The sequence below is a fragment of the Miniopterus schreibersii genome (genome assembly GCF_964146895.1).
Source record: "Miniopterus schreibersii genome assembly, chromosome: 2".
In the NCBI taxonomy this organism is placed as follows: domain Eukaryota; kingdom Metazoa; phylum Chordata; class Mammalia; order Chiroptera; family Miniopteridae; genus Miniopterus; species Miniopterus schreibersii.
Window position 1 is genome coordinate 160,910,541 of NC_138102.1, and position 23,800 is coordinate 160,934,340.

Sequence of the window (23,800 nt, forward strand, 5' to 3'; positions counted from 1 at the left end):
TCTGGGGTTCAGGTCCCAGCACTAAGGCCGTCATCATGATTAAATAATCAACTTCTGTAAAATGGAGAGAATAGTTCTATACCTCAGGATAGCTGAGGTGATTAACTGATACGATTAAAAAGTGTTTACAATATAACCTCTCAATAAATGTCTGTGATTCCCAATAGTCTTTCTCTGTATGTTCGCAGCCATCTCTTTCCTTCTAGCTCCACAGCAGCCAGTTCAGACTCATAGAGGTCTTCTGCCTGAACGTCTAAGAACATTCTCTTCCACTCCTCCAAAACCCAGATCTATCTGTACACAATTCCAGTGTCATCTCTCTACAGAAACTTTTATAAAAATACTCTTTTGATCAAAGTACCATTCATAGCTTTCCACTGCTTATGAAAAAAAGTCTGAATTCCTCAGCCTTGTATAGCAGCTTCTTCCTGAATCTGTTTAATTCCCCACTATGATTATTCCATACTGTAGCCTGTGTGTTCATTGCTACAAAATCGCTCTCCTATTTTCTTCCAGCCATTGCCCACCTTAGTCTCCCTTTTTCCAAATGGTCTCTCCCACATATTTGGCTATTGAACTTTTACCTTTCTACAAGGCCTATTTAAGATGCAAAATAGTTTCTGCGATCACTTCCTTCTGAATCCCCTTAGATCAGCCAGACTATCACTTAATATTTATATTGTAATTATCTTACAAGCCTCAATTTGCTTTGTTCATTACAGTTTCCCTCAGGGCTTACTTTTTTTTCTTACATCTCCAAGAAATATATAAATCAGTACTTGCTCCATAATGTCACGAATAACATTTGTTTAATAACAAAGGTAACCTCATTTTTTCTTTCAAGTTATATCATTCCATTATTAATACAAGGGATTTAATTTTTTTAATTAAAAATTTCCAGTTTATAGCCCACTGATTAAGCATAATTTACAGTTTTTCTAATATATCCCTTGGTAATCTCTCGTTGTATATTCTCTGAGGGAATTTAGAGAAAAGAAATTTATTAACAACAAAGAATTTGGCAATGTTCTGTTGCGGGCTCAGTGTGGACTCATTGTGGTCCACAGAGTTTTCTTTTTCTTTTTTTTTTTTCTTTTAATATATCTTTATTGATTTCAGAGAGAGGAAGGGAGAGGGAGAGAGAGAGATAGAAACACCAATGATGAGAGAGTCATTGATCTGCTGCAGCCCCAAGGGGGGCATGTGCCCTGACCGGGAATCGAACCCTGATCGCCTGGATCCTAGGCTGATGCTCAACCGCTGAGCCACGCCCAGCTGGGCCACATAGTTTTCTGATAGTCAACTTTAGCTCTCTAATCCTTTATAACATTTGAAAATTAAACCTGAGCTGTATGTTTCTTCTCCCAAAGCCTTCTACATGTTTATTAGAATAGTTTACACATTGCAAGGAGGTAATATTAAGTAAATTTATTAATGTGAATTATTGACATTGAAGTATTTAAAATTGACATTTCATACAACTGAAATGGTAACTACATAAATATAATAAAAAAGTTTCTACCTTAAAATATCTTGATTATAATGACTAAGAGGCATTGTGAGTTAGAAATACTATAAAATAATTCTGAGTCTAGTAGCGAATTTGAATTTTGTAATAAAAATATAGAGTGTTGAACCCTTGTTATGAGCATGCTAAAATGCTAACTTTTTGATGTACAATTAAAATTATTTTTGAAATAAAGAGTAAAAAGATTATTAGATAGAAAATGTGTTTAAGCAGAGGAGCTTTAATTCAAAGGTAGGAAATTAACAAAAATTTATGACTGAGTGTCTAAAAGGTAACCAATTTAAATAAACTGTTACTTGAAACTGAGCGAAGATGATACTGCACCCTAAACCTCTCATGCAAAATTTGTAACTCGAGTACTCATCAAAACAAACCAGAGTTCAGAGCCCAGTGAAAATTCAGGCCACTAGGAAGTCTTAGTGAACAATGTAGTAATAGTAGAAGTACTTAGTATTTCTAGAACTCTCACTGTGTGTCCAACATCGGGCTAAGAGCTTTATGTACATGAACTCGCTAAATCCTGCCAACAAATCTATAAAGCTTGTGCTACCTCCAGTTTGCACATAAGGAAACTGAGGCATCAGGCCCAAGGTCATGCAGACAATAAATGGTGCAGGGTTAAATGATCTCTAAAGCCTATGTTTTTAAACATCATGTTATAAAGGGCCAAACAAGAGGCCAATAACCTAAGGGAAAGAGTTTAAATGAAAAATCCAGAGAGGGAGAATTTTGAGAATAACTTCATATGGATAAGAAGGTGCTAGAATATTTTGATTTTTTGCTTCCAGTTGGTCTGGGGGATCTGATCATGTTTGATCCAACCATTTATAGTAACCCAAGAATTGTTAAAATATTACTGATCCTGAGGATGATTGTGTTGAAATGCTTGAATGCATGACTCTACATCGGTTAATACAATGCTTATTACATACACATAATGTGTCCATTAATGCTAAAAATAGCATTTCAAAATTTACTTTTTTCAGATGATAATATATTCATATGATTAAAACATAAAAATGTATTTCAAAAGTATACAGTAAATGGTCTTTTTCCCATTCCTAACACCTATCCACCCAGTTCCCCCACCATTATTTTATTAGTTTCTCATATACCCCTCCAGAAGGACACTCATCCTTCCAGAGTTTCTCTATGGAAGCAAATATGAATAAGTACTTTCATTTTTCCTTCTTTTTCCCACAAAAGGAATAGCATAGCTGCTATTCTACAGAAAGATTTTGGAAATGTTTTCATATCAGTAACACAAATCTTTATTTAAAAATAGTTTCAAATTATTCTATTATGTGGAAAGACCATAATTTATTTAACCAGTTCCCCATTGATGGGCAGGTGGGTTGTTTCCAGTGTTTCCAGCTGTTAGAAACCATGCTGAAGTGAATAGCCTTGTATGTGTGTCACTTCGTACCTATGCACAAGTATCATAAGATAACTCCAACAGGAGAATTGCTGGTCAAGGGTATTAGCGTTTGTAATTTTGATAAATGTTGCAAATTGCCTTCCATAGAGGTTGTACCAATTTGCATTACCACCAGCAGTTTATGAGAGTGCCTGCTGGTTTGTATCCAAGCTTGTTAATTAAATATTTGAATTTTTGCCAACCTGATGAATTAAAAATTGTATCAGAGTAATCTGCATTTTTCTTATGAGTGAGGTTGAGAATCCTTTCATTTGGTTAAGAGCTATTTGAATATTCTTTTTTTGCTGAATTATCTTTTCCTAATTTTATGTTGGTTGTTGGCCTTTTTCTTACCAATTTCTGGGAGATGGTTATATGGTAGATAATCTTTTGTCTGTGATAAATTGCATATATTTCACCCATTTTGAATTTATCTTTGTATTTTAATGGATTTTATGGATTTTGCTATGGTGTTTTTATGGTTTCTGGATTTATAGTCACAGCTCATCCCAAGGTTATAAAGGTTTTTTCCATGTTTTCTTTGCCACATATATGGTTTCATTATTTACATTTAAAATCTTTCATCCATTTGGCACTCATCTTGGCATATGTGGGAAGTATGCTATCCCAAAAATATTTATTGAATTTTCCCTTACTGGTTTTGCCACATATTAAATTCCTGAGTGTATCTGACTCTCTTTATGGACATTCTATTATGTTCTCTTCATCTACTTATGTGCTGCCACTGCATTGTTTTAATTATTGAGGCTTTGTGTGGCTCAGTTGGTTGGGCGTTGTCCTGTGTACTGGAAGGTTGCTGGTTTGATTCCTGATCAAAACCACATCCCCAGGTTGTGGCCTAATCCCTGGTCGGGGGTGTGCAGGAGGCAGCCAACTGAAATTGTGCTCTCACACTGATGTTTCTCTCTCTATTCCCCTCTCCCTTCCTCTCTCTCTCTGCAAAAAAAAAAAATTAAAAAAAATAAAAAATTGATAGTGATCCACAATTTAATTTTTTGAAACACAGAGAAACAATTTTCTTTAAGAACTTTAATAACAGAATAGAGGTCAACCAAGCACCTTTCAAAAATCTGTCATCTCTAGAAATCTGAAATCTTATGTGTCTTTTAAAATTTGTTTTATTGAGTTTATAGATATTGATTGTAAAAAAACTCCCCAACCATAGTATTTTTAACAAGAAGACATTTGCTAGATATTTGTGAATTATGACAATAAAAACAAGAACTATTGCATATTGTGGGCATCATTATTTCTTAGACATGTGCTATAAAATGTAAGAAATTGCTTTATTTGCTTAACATTTTTCATGGTTTGGCTATATAAAAAGCATCTTAGTGATGTCAAATGAGTGAAATGTGGTGGGATGAGAGAGGCACAATTCTCGTATATTAATTTAGGATTTTTGAGAGCAGAGCAATGTATTGTGGGGAAGTAGGGACCTTGATTTAATGTTATTTTCAGTCTAACAGAAGCAAGGCAGACATGAACATAAATATACAACTTAACACACAGTTACACTATACAACCTGCCCTGGTTGTACAGAACTATACACCTAAGGGCTAAGTAACTAGGATGCCAGATACAAGCAGAGGTGACAAGCAGATGGGCCTAATCTTAAGGGTAGAGAATCAGAAGGTGGATTGAATAAAACGAAGATGGAAGATTGCAATTTATGGGTTTGCAAATATCGTGTGACATAAAAACCAAAATCAGTATTGGATGGTGCTGGCAATGGAGTTATATTACAAATGCTTAAAATTGACAAGACATTCACAAAGTCTCTGCCAATCTCAAATAAATGATAGAAAAGTTAATTAGAATTTACACACATTTGGCAGAATAGGGTGAATAACTGTGCAGGACTAGCTTGGAATCCTGGTAATAAAACAAGACTTTACGAGGGAGAGGGAGTAGTTACTGGACTTTGAAAGATAAGAATGAAACCACTAGATAATTCATGATCATTATTATTGCCTATTTTGTATTGCTTCCTAAGATGTTGAGTAAGTTGCAAGATATACCTACACAGGAAAGCAGGAAGTCTGTGTCCCACACACAATTCCACCTCAACATACAATTAATTGAAATGAGTTAATTATATATCATGTACTTACTATAATTGGACAAACACATCTAAGTTTAATACAAATTGATGAACATATTATAAAGGGTTAAATGCTTTGGAAATGGTTAGAAAAGACTCTTAAAAAGAAATTTTAATTTGCAGATTAGAAAAAAATTATAGTTGTGACAGTTTTGCATGATTATATTGAAACTCAATAACTGTGCATAGTAATAAAGATAAAATTACTTGCCTAGGAACAAATGTGATGACTCTTCAGGTGTTTGTTGTATAGGCTCAGAGAGGAAAAAATCAAGAACACAATCACTCTGAAAAACAAGACAAAATGTAATATTTCTTAATATATTTATTTATTGCTCTTTTTTACTGGTATGTGAAAACAGTGAACCAAAATATACAATTATTTGTTGATACATATCTGCCATAGAGTCCATAAAGAGAATAATATATCAGTAAATTATTAAGTCAATGCTATAAATTTACCCTGAGTTAAACTAATCTTTTATACGTTTGGACATCTGCTTATTTTACATTTCTTCAAGAGCTTACTATAATGTTTACATTTTTGAATTTTACAGTTATGCATGAATCTCACACCTTGCTTTTCTAGAAAATGTGCACCCGTGGACAGGCCTTCGGAGAAAAATTTTAACCTCAGTAGGACACTGATGTTTACTTAATCAGTAACCATTATCCCTCCAGGTTCAATTGTAGGAATGCTCACTGAAAACTGACCATACCAATGGCATCAAGGAATGGTAGGGGATATTTAAAAACAGAAAGATGCATACGGTGATACCCCTCTTCAGAACACAATCTAGTGGAGGAAACAGATTCTATTAAATCTTTAATAGAAATTCTAGTTATGTGTGTTTTTCTATTAAACCGGAATGATCACAAACAAATTGAGATTTAATCTGGGCTCCAAATGAATGGGTTAACTGGTAAACCTGACAACAGCCTTTCCTTCGTTACATTGGCACACATTTTGTGCTAAGCCATTGTATAACCAAAGCAGACTTCCCCGTGAAAGCCTGCATTATTATCTGAAGGACATCACTCAATAATTGATTATTTCCACTGATTATCATAGGCTGATGTCAAAGCTGCCTGACATTCACCCTGACCAGCCTTCTCTGTCATTCTGGGCAAAGCCTCTTTCAAACCTCCCCCAGGAAACATAAACTTCCAAATCTGACTCCTCTGCTGATGATTTTGTTTCCACTTTAGAGAAAATGAAAAGCAGATGGCAACTCCTAAATTTCCTGCCACCAAATCTATAGGCTCACAAAGCCATCTTTTCTCTTTCTTTCCTGTTATAATGAAAGAAATATTTCTCTTTCCACCTGTTATAACTTGAATTGTGTTCTCCCCAAATTCATATGTTGGATTCCTAACCCACAGTACCTCAGCATGTGACCATATTTGGAAATAGGATAATTGCAAGTGTTATTAATTAAGTTAGGATGAGTTCACACTGGCGGAGGGTGGGCCCCTAATCCAATATGACCAATGTCCATCTAAAAAGGAGAAATTTGAACACAGCCATTCATAGAGGGGAGATGATATGAAGAGATAGGGAGAAGGCAGCCATCTAGAAGCCCAGGGAAGAGCCCCAGAACAGATTCTTCCCCCACAGCCATCAGAAGGAACCAACATTGGAGCCACCTTGATTTCAGACTTCCAGCTTCCAGAACTATGAGATAATATATTTCTGTTGTTTAAGGCACCCAATTTGTGGTACTTTGTCATGGCAGCCTTAGCAAACTAAGATACCATCCAATGCTGATCCCTTCATCAGTGACCTGGATTCTATTCCTTCCTCCTCAAGAATCTTGCAGAATATCCCAATCATTGCTTTAGTTAATGTTCACCTTCTTCCTTTCTTTCTCATCAGAATAAAGTAGGATTAACTCCCTCCAATCTAACAACTAACAAATAGGTGAGTCAAATCAAACAAAATATACTCACACATAAATTATATCTTGTCAGCAATGCAGTTTTTAAATCCTGTGGGGTTTTTTTTTCTCCTCAATACAAACAAACTTATTGGAAGAGTTGTCAGCACTCACATTGGTTCCATTTCTTCAACTGTTACTCTCTTTATGATCTACCACATTCAAGTTTCTGCCACTAATTTTGCCCATTGCAAATGCTTTTACCATCCTTCTAACAAACTTTCTCTTTTTCCAAATCCAATGGGCATTTTCTTGACCTATATGGATACTCCATTTTTAGTGAAATGCTCTCTTTCATTTGCTTAGGATACTAAGTCCCCCCAGTGTTTCTTCCATTTCTCCTCCCATCTCTTAGGCTGCCTTTCAGGATCCTTTCTTTTTGCTGATGATTTTAGTTCTAGTGCCCTTCACTTCTAGGCCCATCTCTCTCATTATCACATTCCTTCTGGGTGATGTTTGCCTTTTGGTGGCTTCTATAACGATGCACAAATTCAAATCTTCCTACATACTCCTTTCCCCATCATTTCCAGATCTAACTCCCGAGCCTCAGCCTTTTGTATCAAAATACCTGTTTATTGGCTCCCTTGACTGTTCTAAAGACAATTAAAACCCAAAAGTGGACCACTAAATGCATTTTCTTTCACCTCAACTTGCTACTTCTTCTGTGTCTGGGCTCAAAATAATGTGTATCTTTTTGGACTTTCCATTCTTCCTTTCCTGACATATTAAATTAATTGCTAAGTCCTATGGATTTCACCTCATAAATATGTCACCTATTCATTTCTTCCAAGTATACTGCCATCTTCCTAGCTCTAGCACCACCGCGTCTCACCTAAGTTATAGCGGAGGTTCCCAACTCTTATCCTGCTGCCCTTTCATCCAATCTATTATCTATATAATTGCCAAACAAATCTTTCAAAATAAAATTCTAATAATTAACAGCTTAAAACCTGGCAGTGGCTCCCCATTGCTCTTAAGAAAAAAATCAACTGCTTGACAAAGCTTATAAGACGCTTCTTAACTTTGTTCATTTTCCTGTCTTCCCCCATCCCCATTTCTCTTCTAGTACATTATGCTGAACTCTGCTGATTACATTTATTTCCTGAAATACGTCATGTTCTCTTACCTCCTTGTCTTCCTACACACTCCTTTCTCCATCATTTCCACCCTCACTCACCCACGCGCCCAGATTTTATCACATACTCTCTACACCTGTCAGCCTAGTCAATGTGACATCGAGAACAGAAATGATCATTTATTCACTCGGGCCTAATACAGTACTTCTCTCAGCAAATATTTGTTGACAGAAACAGAGATCTGTCATCAGATATAGAATACATTGGTTTTCTAATGCAAATATTTTTATGTATGTAGCAGTTTTATGCATTATTGTAAATTAGTTAATTACCAATTTTGAACTCTACCTATAGATCTCTTTTGACCTTGTTTAACAAGAATCTATCCTCAAAAAATGTGTCTATAATCATAATCATGGAGCTGACCAAATCAAGGTGTATTTTTGTTTTGTTTTGTTTTTGTTTTTGAAAGTTTAAAATTAAACTTCAGTCTGTGCAGGATTTGGTGAAAGAAATTTGACCTTCTTTGGCTTTTTGACAACGAGTCAATTATTCTTCTCCGGCAACATTTTGACCTCACCACCCAATGGTTATTAAACTTCAACAGTAGGCAGAATATCTTCCCAATTAGTGTCTGAAATGTCACCACTAGCTAATTGTTCCCTTGTGTTTACACCATCATATCCTTAAAATCCTCATATATAATACTGGGTGTGGGTGATGTACTAAAAAGTAATTCCTTACTGTAATGATATTGTTTTCATTCTTGAGGAGAAACATGATCCAGTGTCAGTGAAGAGAGAAATCAATACAAGAAATGAAGAGGGTAGAAGAAGTAATATTGCTGGATCTCAAAATAATCGATTTAAGAATTTTCTCAGATTGCGCTTTACTTACGTGTGTGCTCCTGCAGCTTTTTAGCACATTGCACCACTGGATAGTTTGGAGAGTTATAGAAATGTTAGTAATACAATTGCTCTGACTAATAACATAGACTAGTGTTCTCAATTGGGTTTGCATTGACCCCCAAACAGTGTGCTTACATTTAATTGTGCAGTTTGTGTCATTTTTACATTGGCTGACTACAAATATAATTCTACTCAGCAAGCCTCTTCAAAAGTAGGGCTCCCAGTTTTAACAAATAAAAACAGAAGACACCCTTGTGATATTTGAAACATATTTATACAAAAAATTATTTGTTTAACACAAATTTAAATTTAACTGGGTAGCCTACATTTTATCTAGCTACCCTATAACATAAGGTGTTTAGAAAATGCATAGGCATACTGTTGGTTGTCTCAATTAGTGAAGGGTACAATTGGCAATTAATGGGCAAGGCCACTTATCCTAAATGTCCTGAAATACCCAGGAGATTCTCACATTATGAAGAATGTTGCTTTTCTGCTTAATTCTTCAAATGGTCATAGTTTCTCAGGAAAAACCCCTCCAAATTTAACTATTTTATTCTAAAAATGCATAAGTGAGTCACTGATTGAAATTAGTAGACACCAGATAGCATAAGTGGGTGACTGATTGAAATTAGTAGACACACACAGACCCTCCTGTGTTACTACTGCTAATGGCCCATAGATGTGAAGAGGGACTTTGGGTGAACAGGAAGGAGATGTGGCTAGAGAGAGCTTTATAGGAGCCCTAGAGCATGCTCATCTGCATAAGCTCAAAGCTACTGTGATGGATTTTAAGCAGAAAAGACCAGATTTTATTTAGAAAGATGATGGTGCATTATCTTGGAGGAAAGAAAGAACAGCTGCCATTCCCGGAGATGCCATTAGCAAAATTCCTCATGTGCTCACTCTACCAAATTCTTTGAGCATTCCATCCTGCTTTCCCTTTAAGTCTCTGAAATGGTAGCTACACTCTCTCGGGTGCCCTGCGTAACCCTGGTCCTGGTGGTGCGGTGGGATTCTCTTTGCATCTTCTTGCTCTTTCAACCTCCAAACTTTCTTCCTTTATAAAAATGCCCTGCTTTGAATATCATGTCTGTTGTCCTGCCCTCTCCCCCTTGTGGTTGCACTTGTCTATGGACTTATAGGTAATTGACATTCATTTCTTGAACATTTTAAACTCTGGAACATTGTCATTTTTTCTCATATACTCATCAAAATTCACACTTATTTTAATATTTGCACAAATCATCCTTCACTGTGGTAGATTCTTTGTTTTCAAACTCCTCTTGTTGAATGATCTTGTTTTGCATCCTGGTCAGCCACTTACTCCTGTTCCTTAGATTTTGTCTTGGAGCCTTTTGACTGCAAGGTTTTGACTGCCTCCTTTTCATTATTTTGATTTCTAACCTCCCTGTCTATGACTACCAGCTCCCTCAATTCAGCTCATTCCCTCTAGTGACAAAGCTCAATCTGTTGACTCTCAGGCCGTTTCCCTGGCCCTAACCCCTTTCAGATCCTCATGTCCCTCCTTGGCCGGATTAGATCCCATGGTTGATACTTACAATAACTCCCTCGCATACTCCTTGCAATTGCTTTGGCCTGCTCTCTCTTTATTTTATTATTCACTTGGCAAAATATCCAAACTGGTTGCTCTCTGCCAAGTCTGCAACTGTAATAGGCCTGCTAAATGTTGCTGGAGAAAAGCCCGCCACCACACTTACTGGTCTTACCATTACCTCATGCCCACAACCCTCAAGTTGGTGTTGGGGATTTTCTGGAAATTCTATACCCATCTCTGGTCCACTTACCCTTCTACGCACCTACAGGACTATTTAATGCCTTAGCCTCCTTCCTCAACATGCCAACACACTTTTCCTCTCTTTCAGTATGCTCAAAGCTGCTCTTCTTGTTGATGGAAAAAACTCCCACCAGAAACAGAAAAGGATTTCTATAACCATTCAGCAACACTTATATTATCTTACCTCACCTCTGCCTGTTTCTTCTGTTACACGGGTGCACTGTCTGTGCTTTAATTTGAGACTGATTTGGGCACTAGATCCCATGCCCTCTTCTTTACTCAAGGTCATCACTTTGGTCTCTGGCTAAGCTCTCATTTCTCCCTGGCATCACCAAGGGTTGCTTCTTCAATGGATCTTCCTACCAGCAAACAAATATGCTATAATCTATCTCAATAAAATTCTTGACCTACATTTCCATGCACATTATTTTTCCTGTTCATCCTTAGAGCAAAGCTCCTGCAAAGAGTTGTCTACTTTCTCTCCCAAATTTCTCCATATTCTCTTTGGAAGTAATTCTAAGCAGGGTTTTTTTGTTGTTGTTGTTTCTAACACTCCCATCAAACTGTTCTTATTAAATTCACCAATGATACCCATTTTTCTAACTCCAGTGATGAATTCTCAATATTTGACCCATCAGTAGCATTTGAAAGAGCTGATCAGTCCTTCTTTGAAATCACTTCTTCTCTTGGGTTCCAGGCACTACGCTGTTGTGGTTTTCAACAAGTTGCTCTTTCTCCTTTGCTGATTCTCTTCTATCTCCTCAAACTTCAGGCTGGTGTGCTGCAGGGTTTCGTCCTCAGACCTCTTTTATATTTAACTTTTCACCCTAAGTAATATCATCAGGTCTCATGGCTTTGAAAAACAATTTTTGTGGACAACTCCAGTACTTATATCTCTAGTTTCTCTTTTCTCCTCAGCTCAAGACATTAACTTTCCACTTGACATCTTTACTTAAAGTCCTATAGGCAACTCAAACTAGTGTGTTTAGATCCAGACTCCTGATTACCCCTGTTCCTTACTGCTCCTCCTACAGTTTTCTCCAACACAGCAAATAGTCAATCAGTGCAAGCTTGTATGGGCACAAAGTAGATTAGAAACTGGCATTCATCCTGAGTTTTTAGTGCTTGTTCCCTAATAGTTGTTAAATATTTGGAACATCCCTCTTATATAGAATATTCTATATTTGGTAAATAAGTTAATGTTTAGGATTTGTTGTGGCAACTCTGAAGTTATTGATCTTTGATATCAATGGTCTAGGTAAATGCATTAGGCTATATTAAATGCTCTATGAGGTTATATATATTTTTCTTTGCTAGAGTAGATGTTCATCTAACTAATATGCAATTTTAATGTCTAATAATATTTTTTCAAGTTAAAAATGTGTTCAATAAAGAACAAATTTGAAAACCAATTAAACTATTTTAAATTAAAATCTACATCGACTTGTATTTTGTTAATTTACCAATTATATTAATTCATTTGTAATTTAAAATGATTGATTTTCAAGAGTTGATCAGCTCAAACTTGTTGAAAACTTGTCTTTTTCCTATATCAGATACCTATATTCTTGTTCTCTAAGACTACTGAGAGTTAAAGTATTTGCAAAGATCAGAAGTAATGTAATGTAACACTGAGATCATTTTTTTCTTTCTTTAAGATAACACATTAAGAATTCCCATTTATTAACTGGCCAGCCAACATCTAGAATTGGCTGCAAGATTTAGTTTTAGTGAGTTAAAACAATAAGCTAAATCTATCTCTCAAACACCATGAAGTGCTGTAAAAATGTGAATTTAAAATGAATTCCCATAAGAGTTTTAAATCAAAGTTGAACATTAATTGTACTTTATTGCTTTTTTCATAAAGTATCTTGTCAGAATGTCCAGCCTTTAATGTAGTTCAACTCATTATATTCATATTGGAGTTGCATGGAAGAATGACACCATGCAGAGTAGCAAATTTCTAAAGAATCTTTTATAATTCAATTTCTAAAATGTCATCAGCATTTTACCAGACTCTGAAAAATACTCTTGGTTTTACTGATGGTACACATATGACATTTATCCTGCCTGCAACATAATCTCAACCAGCTCCAAATAGGAAAAGAGCAATGTAGTGACAAATGTAGTAATTAACATCTGGGTTTAGCAAGCAGGGAACAAGAAACATATGTTCACTATTAAGATAGGATTTACCCACTTGGATTTATTTTGACATTAGATTTCTGCTTTAAAAGCATAACATCGCTTAAACCTTAAGTGATATTTTTTATTTGAAGGGACTTCTAGACATTAGCAACAATATGAGAAGAACTAATAATCACAATGAAGACGACTTAAAATTATGTATTTATTTATTTTTATTTTATTTTTAAAAATATATCTATATTAATTTCAGAGAGAGTCATCATTGATTGGCTGCCTCCTGCATGCCCCCTACTGGGGTGCCCTGACCAGGAATTGAACCTCAATCTCCTGGATCCTAGGTCAATGCTCAACCACTGGGCCACGCCTGGCCGGGCTGGCTTAAAATTTTTAAAAAATAACTACTGTTTGTATGTTTCAGCTAAACCCAAACATACACATTTGTTTAGGTACTGCAATCATTTACTATAGCTTTTATCATATGTTTATATTACTCTCTATACAGATTTTATTCAGTTTACAACACAATTCCACCAAATCAGAGAAGAATTTAAAGAAGCAAAAGGAATTCTTGTTATCACAACCGTAATTTGTTTGTAGAATGAAACTGCAAATGTTGGAAGAAAAAAAGTTTCTATCAGTTTGAGAGAAGCGAGTCAGACTAAACAAACCCAAGCCAAGTAGGTACAGGACTAGGATGTCCCAACTGATGCTTGCAATCTCATTAGAAGAGATATTGGGATAGTATGTAATTATGGTCTTTATTTATGTCTATTTTCCTCTATTAACAAATGTGTGTGTGAGAGAGTATGTGAGAAGGTATGAGAGAGAGAAAGGGAGAGACAGAGAGACAGAGTGACAGAGAGACAGAGAGTGATGATCTCAGATATTCAGAGGCATCCCTCCATCTGGGCTGCTCGTGTGTCTTTAGACCAACCCCTGAGACCTCTCTCCCATTTAACTTGACTTTGATACCTGATGATGGACTTTAAAGCAATCTCTTTATCTCATTTCCTTGACAAAAAAGCAAGACATCATTGAGAAAGCCCTAGAAGGGCTCATAATAATATTTGATTTTAGCAAGTTAAGGTTGTCTAGTTTCATATTCAAGCTGAATGTTCTATTTCCTTTTTTCTTTTTCCCACTCACTGCTGTGTATTACTTATGTTCATGTTGTATTTATCTCCACGTTAGAAACTCATTGAGAGTACAGTGTACATTGCATTATTTTAATCTCTCCAATTTTTTCTCTACAACCAACTTTAAGCTCTTAGAGTGTTATATATAGTAAGTTCTCAATAAAAATTTAAAAATCTTTACAAAGTTACACACAGCAATGCAAATTTTAAAACAGTTACAAATAAATGTAACATATAACTAAAAATAGAATGTGAGTTTTAGTGTGTAGACATAATAGGATTTGCCTTTCTTATATTGACATATGACAAGAAACTATAAAAGAAGAAAAGCATTTTTAGAATAATTTTTCTAGGACCAGAAATGAGGATTATACTATCACAGGAGTATTTAGCACAAATATTACAAATTTACTTTAAATCCCTTATTTTATTAGAAGAGAAAAAGAAAACTTGAGTATGTATATAAACTTCCTCTAAGCTGGTCATAACATTTAAAATAATTAAAATATTTATGTTATATCCCTGTATTTATACATTTAGTGTTTTTGTAGATAACTTTGTTAATGCACAGGGTGGTACAAAACTAGGTTTACAGTTGTGAGTATGCAAAACAGTTTATTTGTGTATTATTATTTATTAATTATTGTAGTTTTTTCCATATGAACAACTGTAAACCAACTTTTGCCTCACCCTGTATATGAAGAAAAAGAAGAACTGTATCAATAATATAAAATTAAAAAAAAATCTCAACATAACATGGAATAAGTTATGTGATGTTTTTAGGCTTATCATCTTTTTTTTTTCAGTTAATCAAAATTCTTTTGATTTCTTGAATATAAAAAAAATTAAATTAGGGAAGAGCCCGCAACAGTTGTAAACACACAAAGCTTTCACCATGATAATTGAAAGATAACTGAAGAAAATTGAAAACTGACCACATTATGTATCACAGAGAACCTGGGTGATTAGTTGGGTCACACTGCTTATTAATGTTAATCAGCTTCTGGTGACATCCCTGTCAAATTATTATTGTTCTGTCCCCATTTAATCTGTGTAATGACTATTGTATCAAGATCCATGAAGTTCTGTGGGAATAAGAAACAGAAACCCCCACAGTGGTGAGTTATTAATCTTTATGAGGCTACCCACCCCTATTAGCACAGATAGAATATTGACAGTGCCTTTATTTCCTTAGAACAGCATCCATGTCTGATTCAGCTGTCTTCTTTCTAGGGTAGAATTTCCTAAAGTCGGCTGTCTGTCTGAATCCCTTGGGTTCTTAAAAGCAACATAGATGCTTAGGTATCACCCTCTACCTATAGAACCAGCATCTCTAAGCATGGGGACTCAGGGCCTCCCCAAGTTATTCTGAAATGAGTGTCCTCTAGGTACGATTTTGGCATCCCCAGACAGAGAATACACAATGTAGGCACTTGCTGAATGACTGAGATAACAGTTTTTGAAAGCAGCAGCTAATATGCCTGTGCACACATTTAATTTTTGTTGACTTGATTTTTATTAATACAGCACTACTTTATTTTGTAGGATACAGAGGACAACTGATAACTGAGATGTAGGTTCTACATCTCAGGAAGCTTTTTTTGTTTTTTATTTCTTCCTCTACATACTCATTATGTAAAAATCAATTAAATTAATTAGTGGGGTGTTCCTTTAGGAGAAGGCACACTTATAATATCAGCTTTCTTTCTTATGGAACTATTATGGGACAAATGGGATTCTCTCCTTGGATGGCCAGGACCAGAAAACGGCTGACATGTTCTCACTTGGAGCATTTCTAAGATCTGTAATTTCATAATAGAATCTCATCCTTGATGACGTCTATCTCCCTTCTTTTTTCTTTGCCTCTCTTTATTTTTGTCCACTCAAATTCTAGACCTTAACTCATCCGAGATAAAAAACAATGTCATGCCTAAAATTTCTTCAGCCTTCCTTTCCCTAACTACTGACCACTACAGATCCAAACAACACAAAGCAAAATAAAAACATCTCTTCTTGCAGCCTACACAGTGGTACTTTGATTTAGCACATTGGCAAACGTGCAATGTGATGAAAACTGAACAACAGCTTTGGTGGTTTTGTTCATCTGTCTCTATGTAGCAATGACTAGGGTGGGCAACAATACTTACTAAGCCTCCCTTTGCAAGTCTTCCTCACCTGTGTATACCTGACTCCTTTGCTTTCTCTGCTCCTAACAGTAGCTGCTAGCACTTCTATATAAACCCATCCTGCGGGCAGATACATTAAGGAGTTGCCTACTGAGGGCCTGCTGCCGTGTTAAGACAGATCTCAGTGTTCATCCTAGTTACACTGGGACTAGAACTCAGAAGCCTCTCCCACTTTGCACTTACTTGCCTCTGCCTAAATAGGCCAAAGCCCGGCACTTTCATGGTTACCAGATATTTTGTCCATTTTCCTGAAGAGGCATAGTTTTTAAAAGAGCTTTGGTGCAATCAGTAAGGCAGCCTGAAGCACGCACAGATGGTAATCCCACCCACCGTCCCCTCAGCTCTTTCCCTTACAGACAACTGCCACATTCACGTAGCCCTTCACTATGGCATAAGGAATGGACGTGACCTCCAGAGAGTGTCAGAACTGGAGGAGAACAGTAAGATGTCGACATTCTTTATTCTTGAACATGCAAAAAGGACTTGAAACTCAATGGAATAAATTAAGTTGCCTGGATTATCTTTTATGATGATGGGCAGCCAAGGCTCTTAGGTGACCAGTAGAGCCTGTCCCTGAGCTGGCAGCTGACAGGATTCTCAAGATTGATTTTATCAGGCCAGAGGTCCCTGTCATGGGGTTCCTGTGGGGGACTAGACACTGACGTGAGGAAAATGATCAAAATTACATCAGTATTTATTTTGTAACATCATCTAAGTATTTTTTCCCAAATTTTCTGTTTTTCTACAAATTTTAAAACCTAATTTATCACTTATTAGTGTAGTAGCTTATGTATATAACATATACATATATAAATTGTATGTTTTAGAAACATGAGCTCATTTCTATAAAAGAAAAACTAGTAAGCTATAATAAATAAGGGACCACTAAATACTTTTCAGATGTAAACTTTAGATCCCTTAGGTTTTAAAATCCCATAGGTTAATGTATGATAATGATTCTGTTTTTATTTAAAAGATTTTAGAAGCATGAGCTAATTTCTTTAAAAGAAAAAAACTGTTAAGCTTTAAGAATACATGAGACCATGAAATACTTTTTGCAAGCAAACTTTCAATCCCTTAGGTTTTAAAAATCCCATAGGTTAATATATGCTAATGATTATTTTTAAATTTTTAATTTTTAAAAAATATGTCTTTATTTCAAAAGGAGAAAATGAGAGGGAGAGAGAGAGAAACATCATTGATGAGAGAGTCACTGATTGGTTGCCTCCTGCATGCCCCCTACTGGGGATCTAGCCCGCAACCCAAGCATGTACCCTGACTGGGAACTGAACCCCAATCTCCTGGATCATAGGTTGATGCTCAACCACTGAGCCACACTGGCTGGGGTGATTTTATTCTCTTTATTTAAAATATTTATTTAGTATTGATGAGATTGTAAGTGTGCTATACACGGGTAATATTTGAATGAATATAGTAATTGAGTTATTTAAGAAATGGAACAAGAGGAATGTATATAACTGTAATGGATACTTTGTCCTTACAGTTCGCTTTGTCTAGCACAACTTTCCTCAATTTCTGTTTACTAACTTCCATTTGCCCTTCAATAACAACTTGAATGCCATGCCTCTCTGCCTCACTTGGAATTGAGTTAAGCATATCCCTTCAAGTACTCAGGCACTTGTCCTTTGATATAAAACAGCATCTCCAGCTGAGTCTACCAACCTGGAAATAATATTGGAGCACAATGTTCTTGAATCCATATTTTCTAAAAATCTATAATATACTAGGATATCTGAGTATCTACTATATTGGAGGCCAAATGTCTAGGCTGAAATAAACAAGTTAAGTAACTCTCTGAGGATGGTATAAATAGAAGAGCAAAATATAACCAAAGGAAGCAGAAAGAAGGAAATAATAAAGATAAAACAATGAAATATAAAAATAATATAATAAAGAGGGTCAGTAAATCCCACATTTCATTCTTGGCAAAGATTAGTAAAATTCATAATCCTCTGACAAGATTGATTAGGAAATGACATATGTGAATAATGAGAGTGGGCATGTCTTCAGATCCTATAATTGTTACAAAGATTGTGAGGGAACACTGAGAATGACTTTATGCCAATATAGCAGCAAAAATTCCTAGAGAGCTATAACTTAGAAAATGTAAATTGTCCTATAATTTAGGACAAAAGAGAAAATGTGAATTGTCCTGTAACTCTTAAATAAATTAAATCTCTAGACTTACAAGGCTTTACAAATTAAAAATATAAAACCAATTTTATACAAGCTCTTCCACAGAGTAGGGGAAAAAGCAAGAAAAAAAATAGCATGATGAGGCCAGCATATTCTCGATTCTGATTCCTGGTAAGGACATTATAACACAGAGCAACTTCAGGCCATCTGTCATAAACAAAGTTGAAAACAAGTACTGAAGAAAATGTTAAATCAAATACATAAATACATAAAACGGATAATATATTACAACCATGTGGAGTTTATCCTAGTAATGCAAATTTGTCTAAAATTAGATTATCCATGAATGTAATTTATCACATTAACAGAATAAAGGAGAAAACTATTGGTGACTGGGTGATTGTTGATTATTAGCCCAATAGATTCAGAAAAAAGTCATTTGATAAACTAAACCTTCTTTATTGTAAAAACTATTGACAACATAGGAATAGAAGGAAATTTCTTAAAATAATGAATGGACCTACAAAAATCCACATACTTAATGAGGAAATGTTAGATACTTCTAAATATTAGATGGTGGAATACATAAGCATGTCTACCATCACCTAGTCAATTCAATATATGTTGGAGGCCCTGGAGAAGACAAAATAGCAAGAAAAAAAAATAGAATATATAAATATGGAAAGGAAAAAACAAGACTCTTGTTATTAGTAGACAAGATGATTGTAAGTGGAAAAGTAAAAAAAAAATACAGATAAATTATTGTAAGTAAAGTTGGGTAAAACAACATCAATATACAAATCAGTTGTATCTAAATACTGATGAAAATTAGAAAAACAATATTAAATAGTTACTGTAAGACATCTAGTATAACAAAATATTTTTAAGACATGCTCAGAGCAATAAACCTATTATTGAGAAAAAGTTTTTAAAACTTTAAATAGGTATATTGTAATGGATTGAAAGGTATTAAGATAAAATTTCAACTAAAATGCCAGTTGCTTTTTGCATGAAGTTAACCACATAATTTTAAAATTTACATGGAAATATGAAAGTTCGAGAAGAGCCAAAATACTAGCTACTTAAGAATAAGAATAAAACAGGAGGACTTTACTAGATATCAAGGCTTATTATAAAGCTACAGTCGTTAAGACTGTTGGCACAAGGATAGACAAAAAGGATCATTTGGTGTAGAATATGCAGCTCTGAAGTGGACTCATACTTAGATAAATATTTGAATTATTACAAGCATGGCACTGCAGAACAGTTAGGAAAGGGAAGTCTTTAAATAGTGTTGAAACAATTCAAAATCTACATGGAAAAAAAATAAGGTGATTCTTATTTTACATCATGCACTAAAACCTATTTTGGACAGATTGTAGGTTTAAATGTGAAAGGAAAACAACAACAAGGCTTCTAGAGAATAATACAGGAAACTGCAGTTATTACACAGAGGTACAGCATCTTCTTCTAACCATATGGGAAAATACTAATACATTTTGCTACATTAAAAGTTTCTAGTCACCAGAAGACATAATAAACAAAATGAAGGCACAAGACACAGAATGGGAGAAATTGTTGCAACACATTTAGCTAATGAAGGACTTCTACCCAGAATATATAAGGAATACTATAAATAAATAAAATAATATAAAGTAATTCAATAGAAAAAGAACAAGAGACATGAACTGGCACTACACCTAAGAGGATATCCAAATAACCAAACAACATATGAAAAGGAACAACATTAGTCGTTAGGAAGGTACAAACGAAGAACAAAATGAGATGCACACTCACCAGAATGGCCTAAATTAAAAAGACCGACAATACCAAGAGTAGAAAAGCTTGTGGAAAATTGGAACACTTACTCATTGCAAGTGGGAGAGTAAATTGGTTGTTACCTATAAATGTTGAAAATAAGCATATCCTACAATCAAGAAATTCTACTCCTAGGTATATTACCAACATGTGTGTATTAGGACACATACATGTAAAAGACTGTTAATAGCAGCATTATTTGTAGTAACCCTGACGTGGAAACATTCCAAATGTGTATGTAGACTGGAATGTATAAATGAATTGTAATATATTCATATAATAGAATATTACACAACAATGATAATGCAGGCAGCTATCACTGCATTGTTGGTTTAAAAAACAGCCGTTTTATTATTGTCTCTCAGTTCTTGGGCTTGACTAGGCTCACCTAGGGTGCTTTTGCTTGATGTTTCTAATGCGGTAGTCATTTGGCTGTTGGGGCTGGAGTTATTCACTCATAAGACTTTGAGGTTGATGCTTGCTGTAGGCTGGAACCTCAGCTGGACACCAGAACAGCTGTGTTTCTTGGATGCCTTTCTATTTGATCTCTCTCTTTTGTTTCTCCACCTGGCAGACTCCGGGTAGCTCAGTTTCTTGTATGGCAGCTGAAGGCTCCCGTAGTGAATATGACAGGAGAAATTGGCAGAAGCTGTATGACCTTTTCTAAACTTACTTGGAAGCTATGAAGCATCACTTCCACTAAATTCTATTTAATGAGGAAATCACAAAGGCCCTGTTGGGTTCATAATGGGGGACATAAGCTCCACTTATTGATGGGAGGGTGGCGAACAATTTTCACACCTGTTTTGAAACTACTGTATGGTCAGTGGGTGTTCTGATCATCATTAATCCTTGAACTGTCCAACTTTCTTTTATAGGTTTTTCTAGATACATGTTATATTTTACAATTTAAAATGCTAAAAAATAAAAAGAACATAGTACTAGTCCAACGAGGAGGTCCATAGTCTCCCAGAGTGATGAGAGACATGGCTATTTTTCTTATTGCTTTTAGCTCTTTACTACTCTCTCTAAGGCTTAGCTTTAGCTCTTGGCAACCTGGCTTTGACCTCCTTGTTGGTTTTCACCTTCCTCTTACAGCTTCCTTGCAAGAATGCTGAGATCCAACTGAATTGTACCCTAGCACTTTTCCCTCTGTCTCTGTGGTAAAATAATGGCCCTCCGGAGATGTCCACATCCTAATCCCCAGAACCTGTGAACATGTTACCTTACATAGCAAAAGGCGCTCTGCAGTTAAAATTAAATTAAGAATCTTGAAATGATATCACCCTGGATTATCACAAGGAGGGTCAGGGTTAGAGTCAAAGGAGATGTGATGACAGAAGCAGACGTCAGAATGTGCCATTGCTGGAAAGGGTACAAGTCAGGGAACGAGGCAATGTCTAGGGGCTGAAAAAGCCGAGGAAATGGATGTTTTTTTCCCCCTAGTGTCTGCAGAAAGAACCAGTCCTCTAACAGGAGTGTTAATCCCATAAAAATCCATTTTTGAACTTTGACCTTAAGAATTGGAAAAAAAAAAGATATGTGTTTTTTCAAGTTACCAAGCTTGTGGTAATTTGTCATAGCAGCAATAGAATCTAATACAGTCCTGTCCTTTTTTATTCTTACTCGTGACCTTTCCCATTTCTGAGGGAAACACTTCCCCTAGGCCTCTTAAACACTACCTGCTGTTAAAGACACGGCTCAGATGCTCTCTTCTCCCTGAAGCCTCATCACCCCGGTCAGAAGTAATTTTGTTAGATACAGAGAACAGATTGACAGCTGTCGGGGGCGGGGGGGGGGGGGGTTGGAAAAAATGAGAAAAAAACCAGTATGGTGATTACCAGAGGGAAAGGGGGCTGGAAGGAGGTAGGAGAGGGTAGTAAATGGTAACAGGAGGAGACTAGACTTTGGATGGTGACCGCACAGTGCAATGTGCAGATGCTGTATTGTAGAATTGTACACTTGAAACCTATATAATTTTATTGACCAATGTCACCCCAATAAATTCAATTTAAAAAATAAAATAAAAAGTAATTCTTAATTCTCTACTAGAATACTAGGGCATCTAGCAGCACCGGTAGTCTACTAATCACATATTACTTCAACTTATTTGAGGCCAAAGTGCTATACCATTTTTGCTGTTCCACATTTTCCTGTTCAGAAAATTTCCATATTAGACATGCATGTTTGTTGAATGACTACAGGACTAGCAGAATATTATCATATAGCATAATAAATTATTTTCAGTAATAGCTGATATTTTATGGAAAAGTACAAAAGTAAATTGTAACATACGTTTGCAACCTCATATGATCCAGTTAATATCTGTTCCATGTAACGATTTAGATCTCTGAATCTTTTGTGATCTGAATCTGTAAAAGGTAAGTGCCACCAATGCGGAAACCTGTTTGAAAAGAAAAAAAGGTACATTCATTAGTTTGAAAATTGGCCTCTTTTTTCTAGGATTGTTTGTGAAGCTATAGGGCCAATGAAAACATTTTTAAAAAAAACCATAAAACACATGATTAATACTGAAAGTTTCATTAACATGGCTGTTGTCACTTGTGCCATTTTAATTGCCACTGATATTAATACTAATTTAATTTAGCATACCAAATTAATATATATGTTACTTCTTACTGTATTTATGGCAGACCACACATTTTTTCTCTTAAATACATGTGGGGCCTTAATAAATGTTTTCTGAAGTTAATGATTCATAATTTTTCAAAAAGGTCAGATAGCACTGTTTCTTCTGGGTTTACTAGAGATGTTGCTACCCTAAATAAATTAAACTTTTATGCTTCCATCTGGTTGGAGTCTTTTGGAACAAAGTATCACTTTCCCTAGGAGCCTGACTTGCAGAATTTCCTCTCTACTATCTCATGATTCATCTCCATGCGTTAGATATGATTAAGACCAACTATTGGATGGGATGACCTGTTAATGGTTAGCATTTGGCAATGCATTTTGTAGATTAAGTATATCATTTTAGGATCTATCCAGCAGCTCCCTCTGACTGCAGTCTTGTTCTGCCTCCTTCCTGCTTCTGCTCCTTTAATATAGACCTTTTCCTGGGGGAAGGAGAATGGGGGATAGTGAAGCACTGTCAACAACACACAGAAGAATAAGACAACTGAGGCCATCCGACCCACCATTTCTTGTTGGAAATGTCAGGGAAGCCCAAAACAACATGTTTGTGTCTTTAAATAATTATTTTTTAAAAGATCACTTGCAGTTCTAAAGCTTAAAGTATTAAACATGTTCATCCTGACTTAGTTATGAAAATCAGTACCATACACAAGTAATCAAAACATAGAAATGCATTTGATAAATAGATGTTTTGTCTTGGTTTTAACTAATAGTTTTTACATCGGTGGACGAATTTTCCTTATGGCTAGAATAAAATAGAGTTCAACATCAATTCTCTTCCTTTGCTGATGCTTTTATAGATATATATACTAAAAAATCTTGTGTATAAAGAAGTACATGAGAACTGAGGAATTCAGTTATAGAAATGCTATTCAATTGTTTGAGATGCTTTTCAGTTATATGCTAAAAACAA

At 35.5% G+C, this 23,800-nt stretch overlaps 1 protein-coding gene across 5 annotated transcripts in view; it reads right to left on the reverse strand.

The window, feature by feature from the left end:
- Positions 1-23,800, reverse strand: part of PIK3C2G (phosphatidylinositol-4-phosphate 3-kinase catalytic subunit type 2 gamma) — a gene marked incomplete at both ends in the record, with an annotated part of 233,519 nt that overhangs the window by 21,802 nt on the left and 187,917 nt on the right. For all 5 annotated transcript variants that reach the window (XM_081128961.1, XM_081128959.1, XM_081128958.1 and 2 more), the window contains 2 exons: positions 5,283-5,358; positions 22,531-22,639. In XM_081128961.1, the coding sequence (XP_080985087.1) occupies positions 5,283-5,358; positions 22,531-22,639 (185 nt within the window). The remainder of the gene's footprint in view (positions 1-5,282; positions 5,359-22,530; positions 22,640-23,800) is intronic.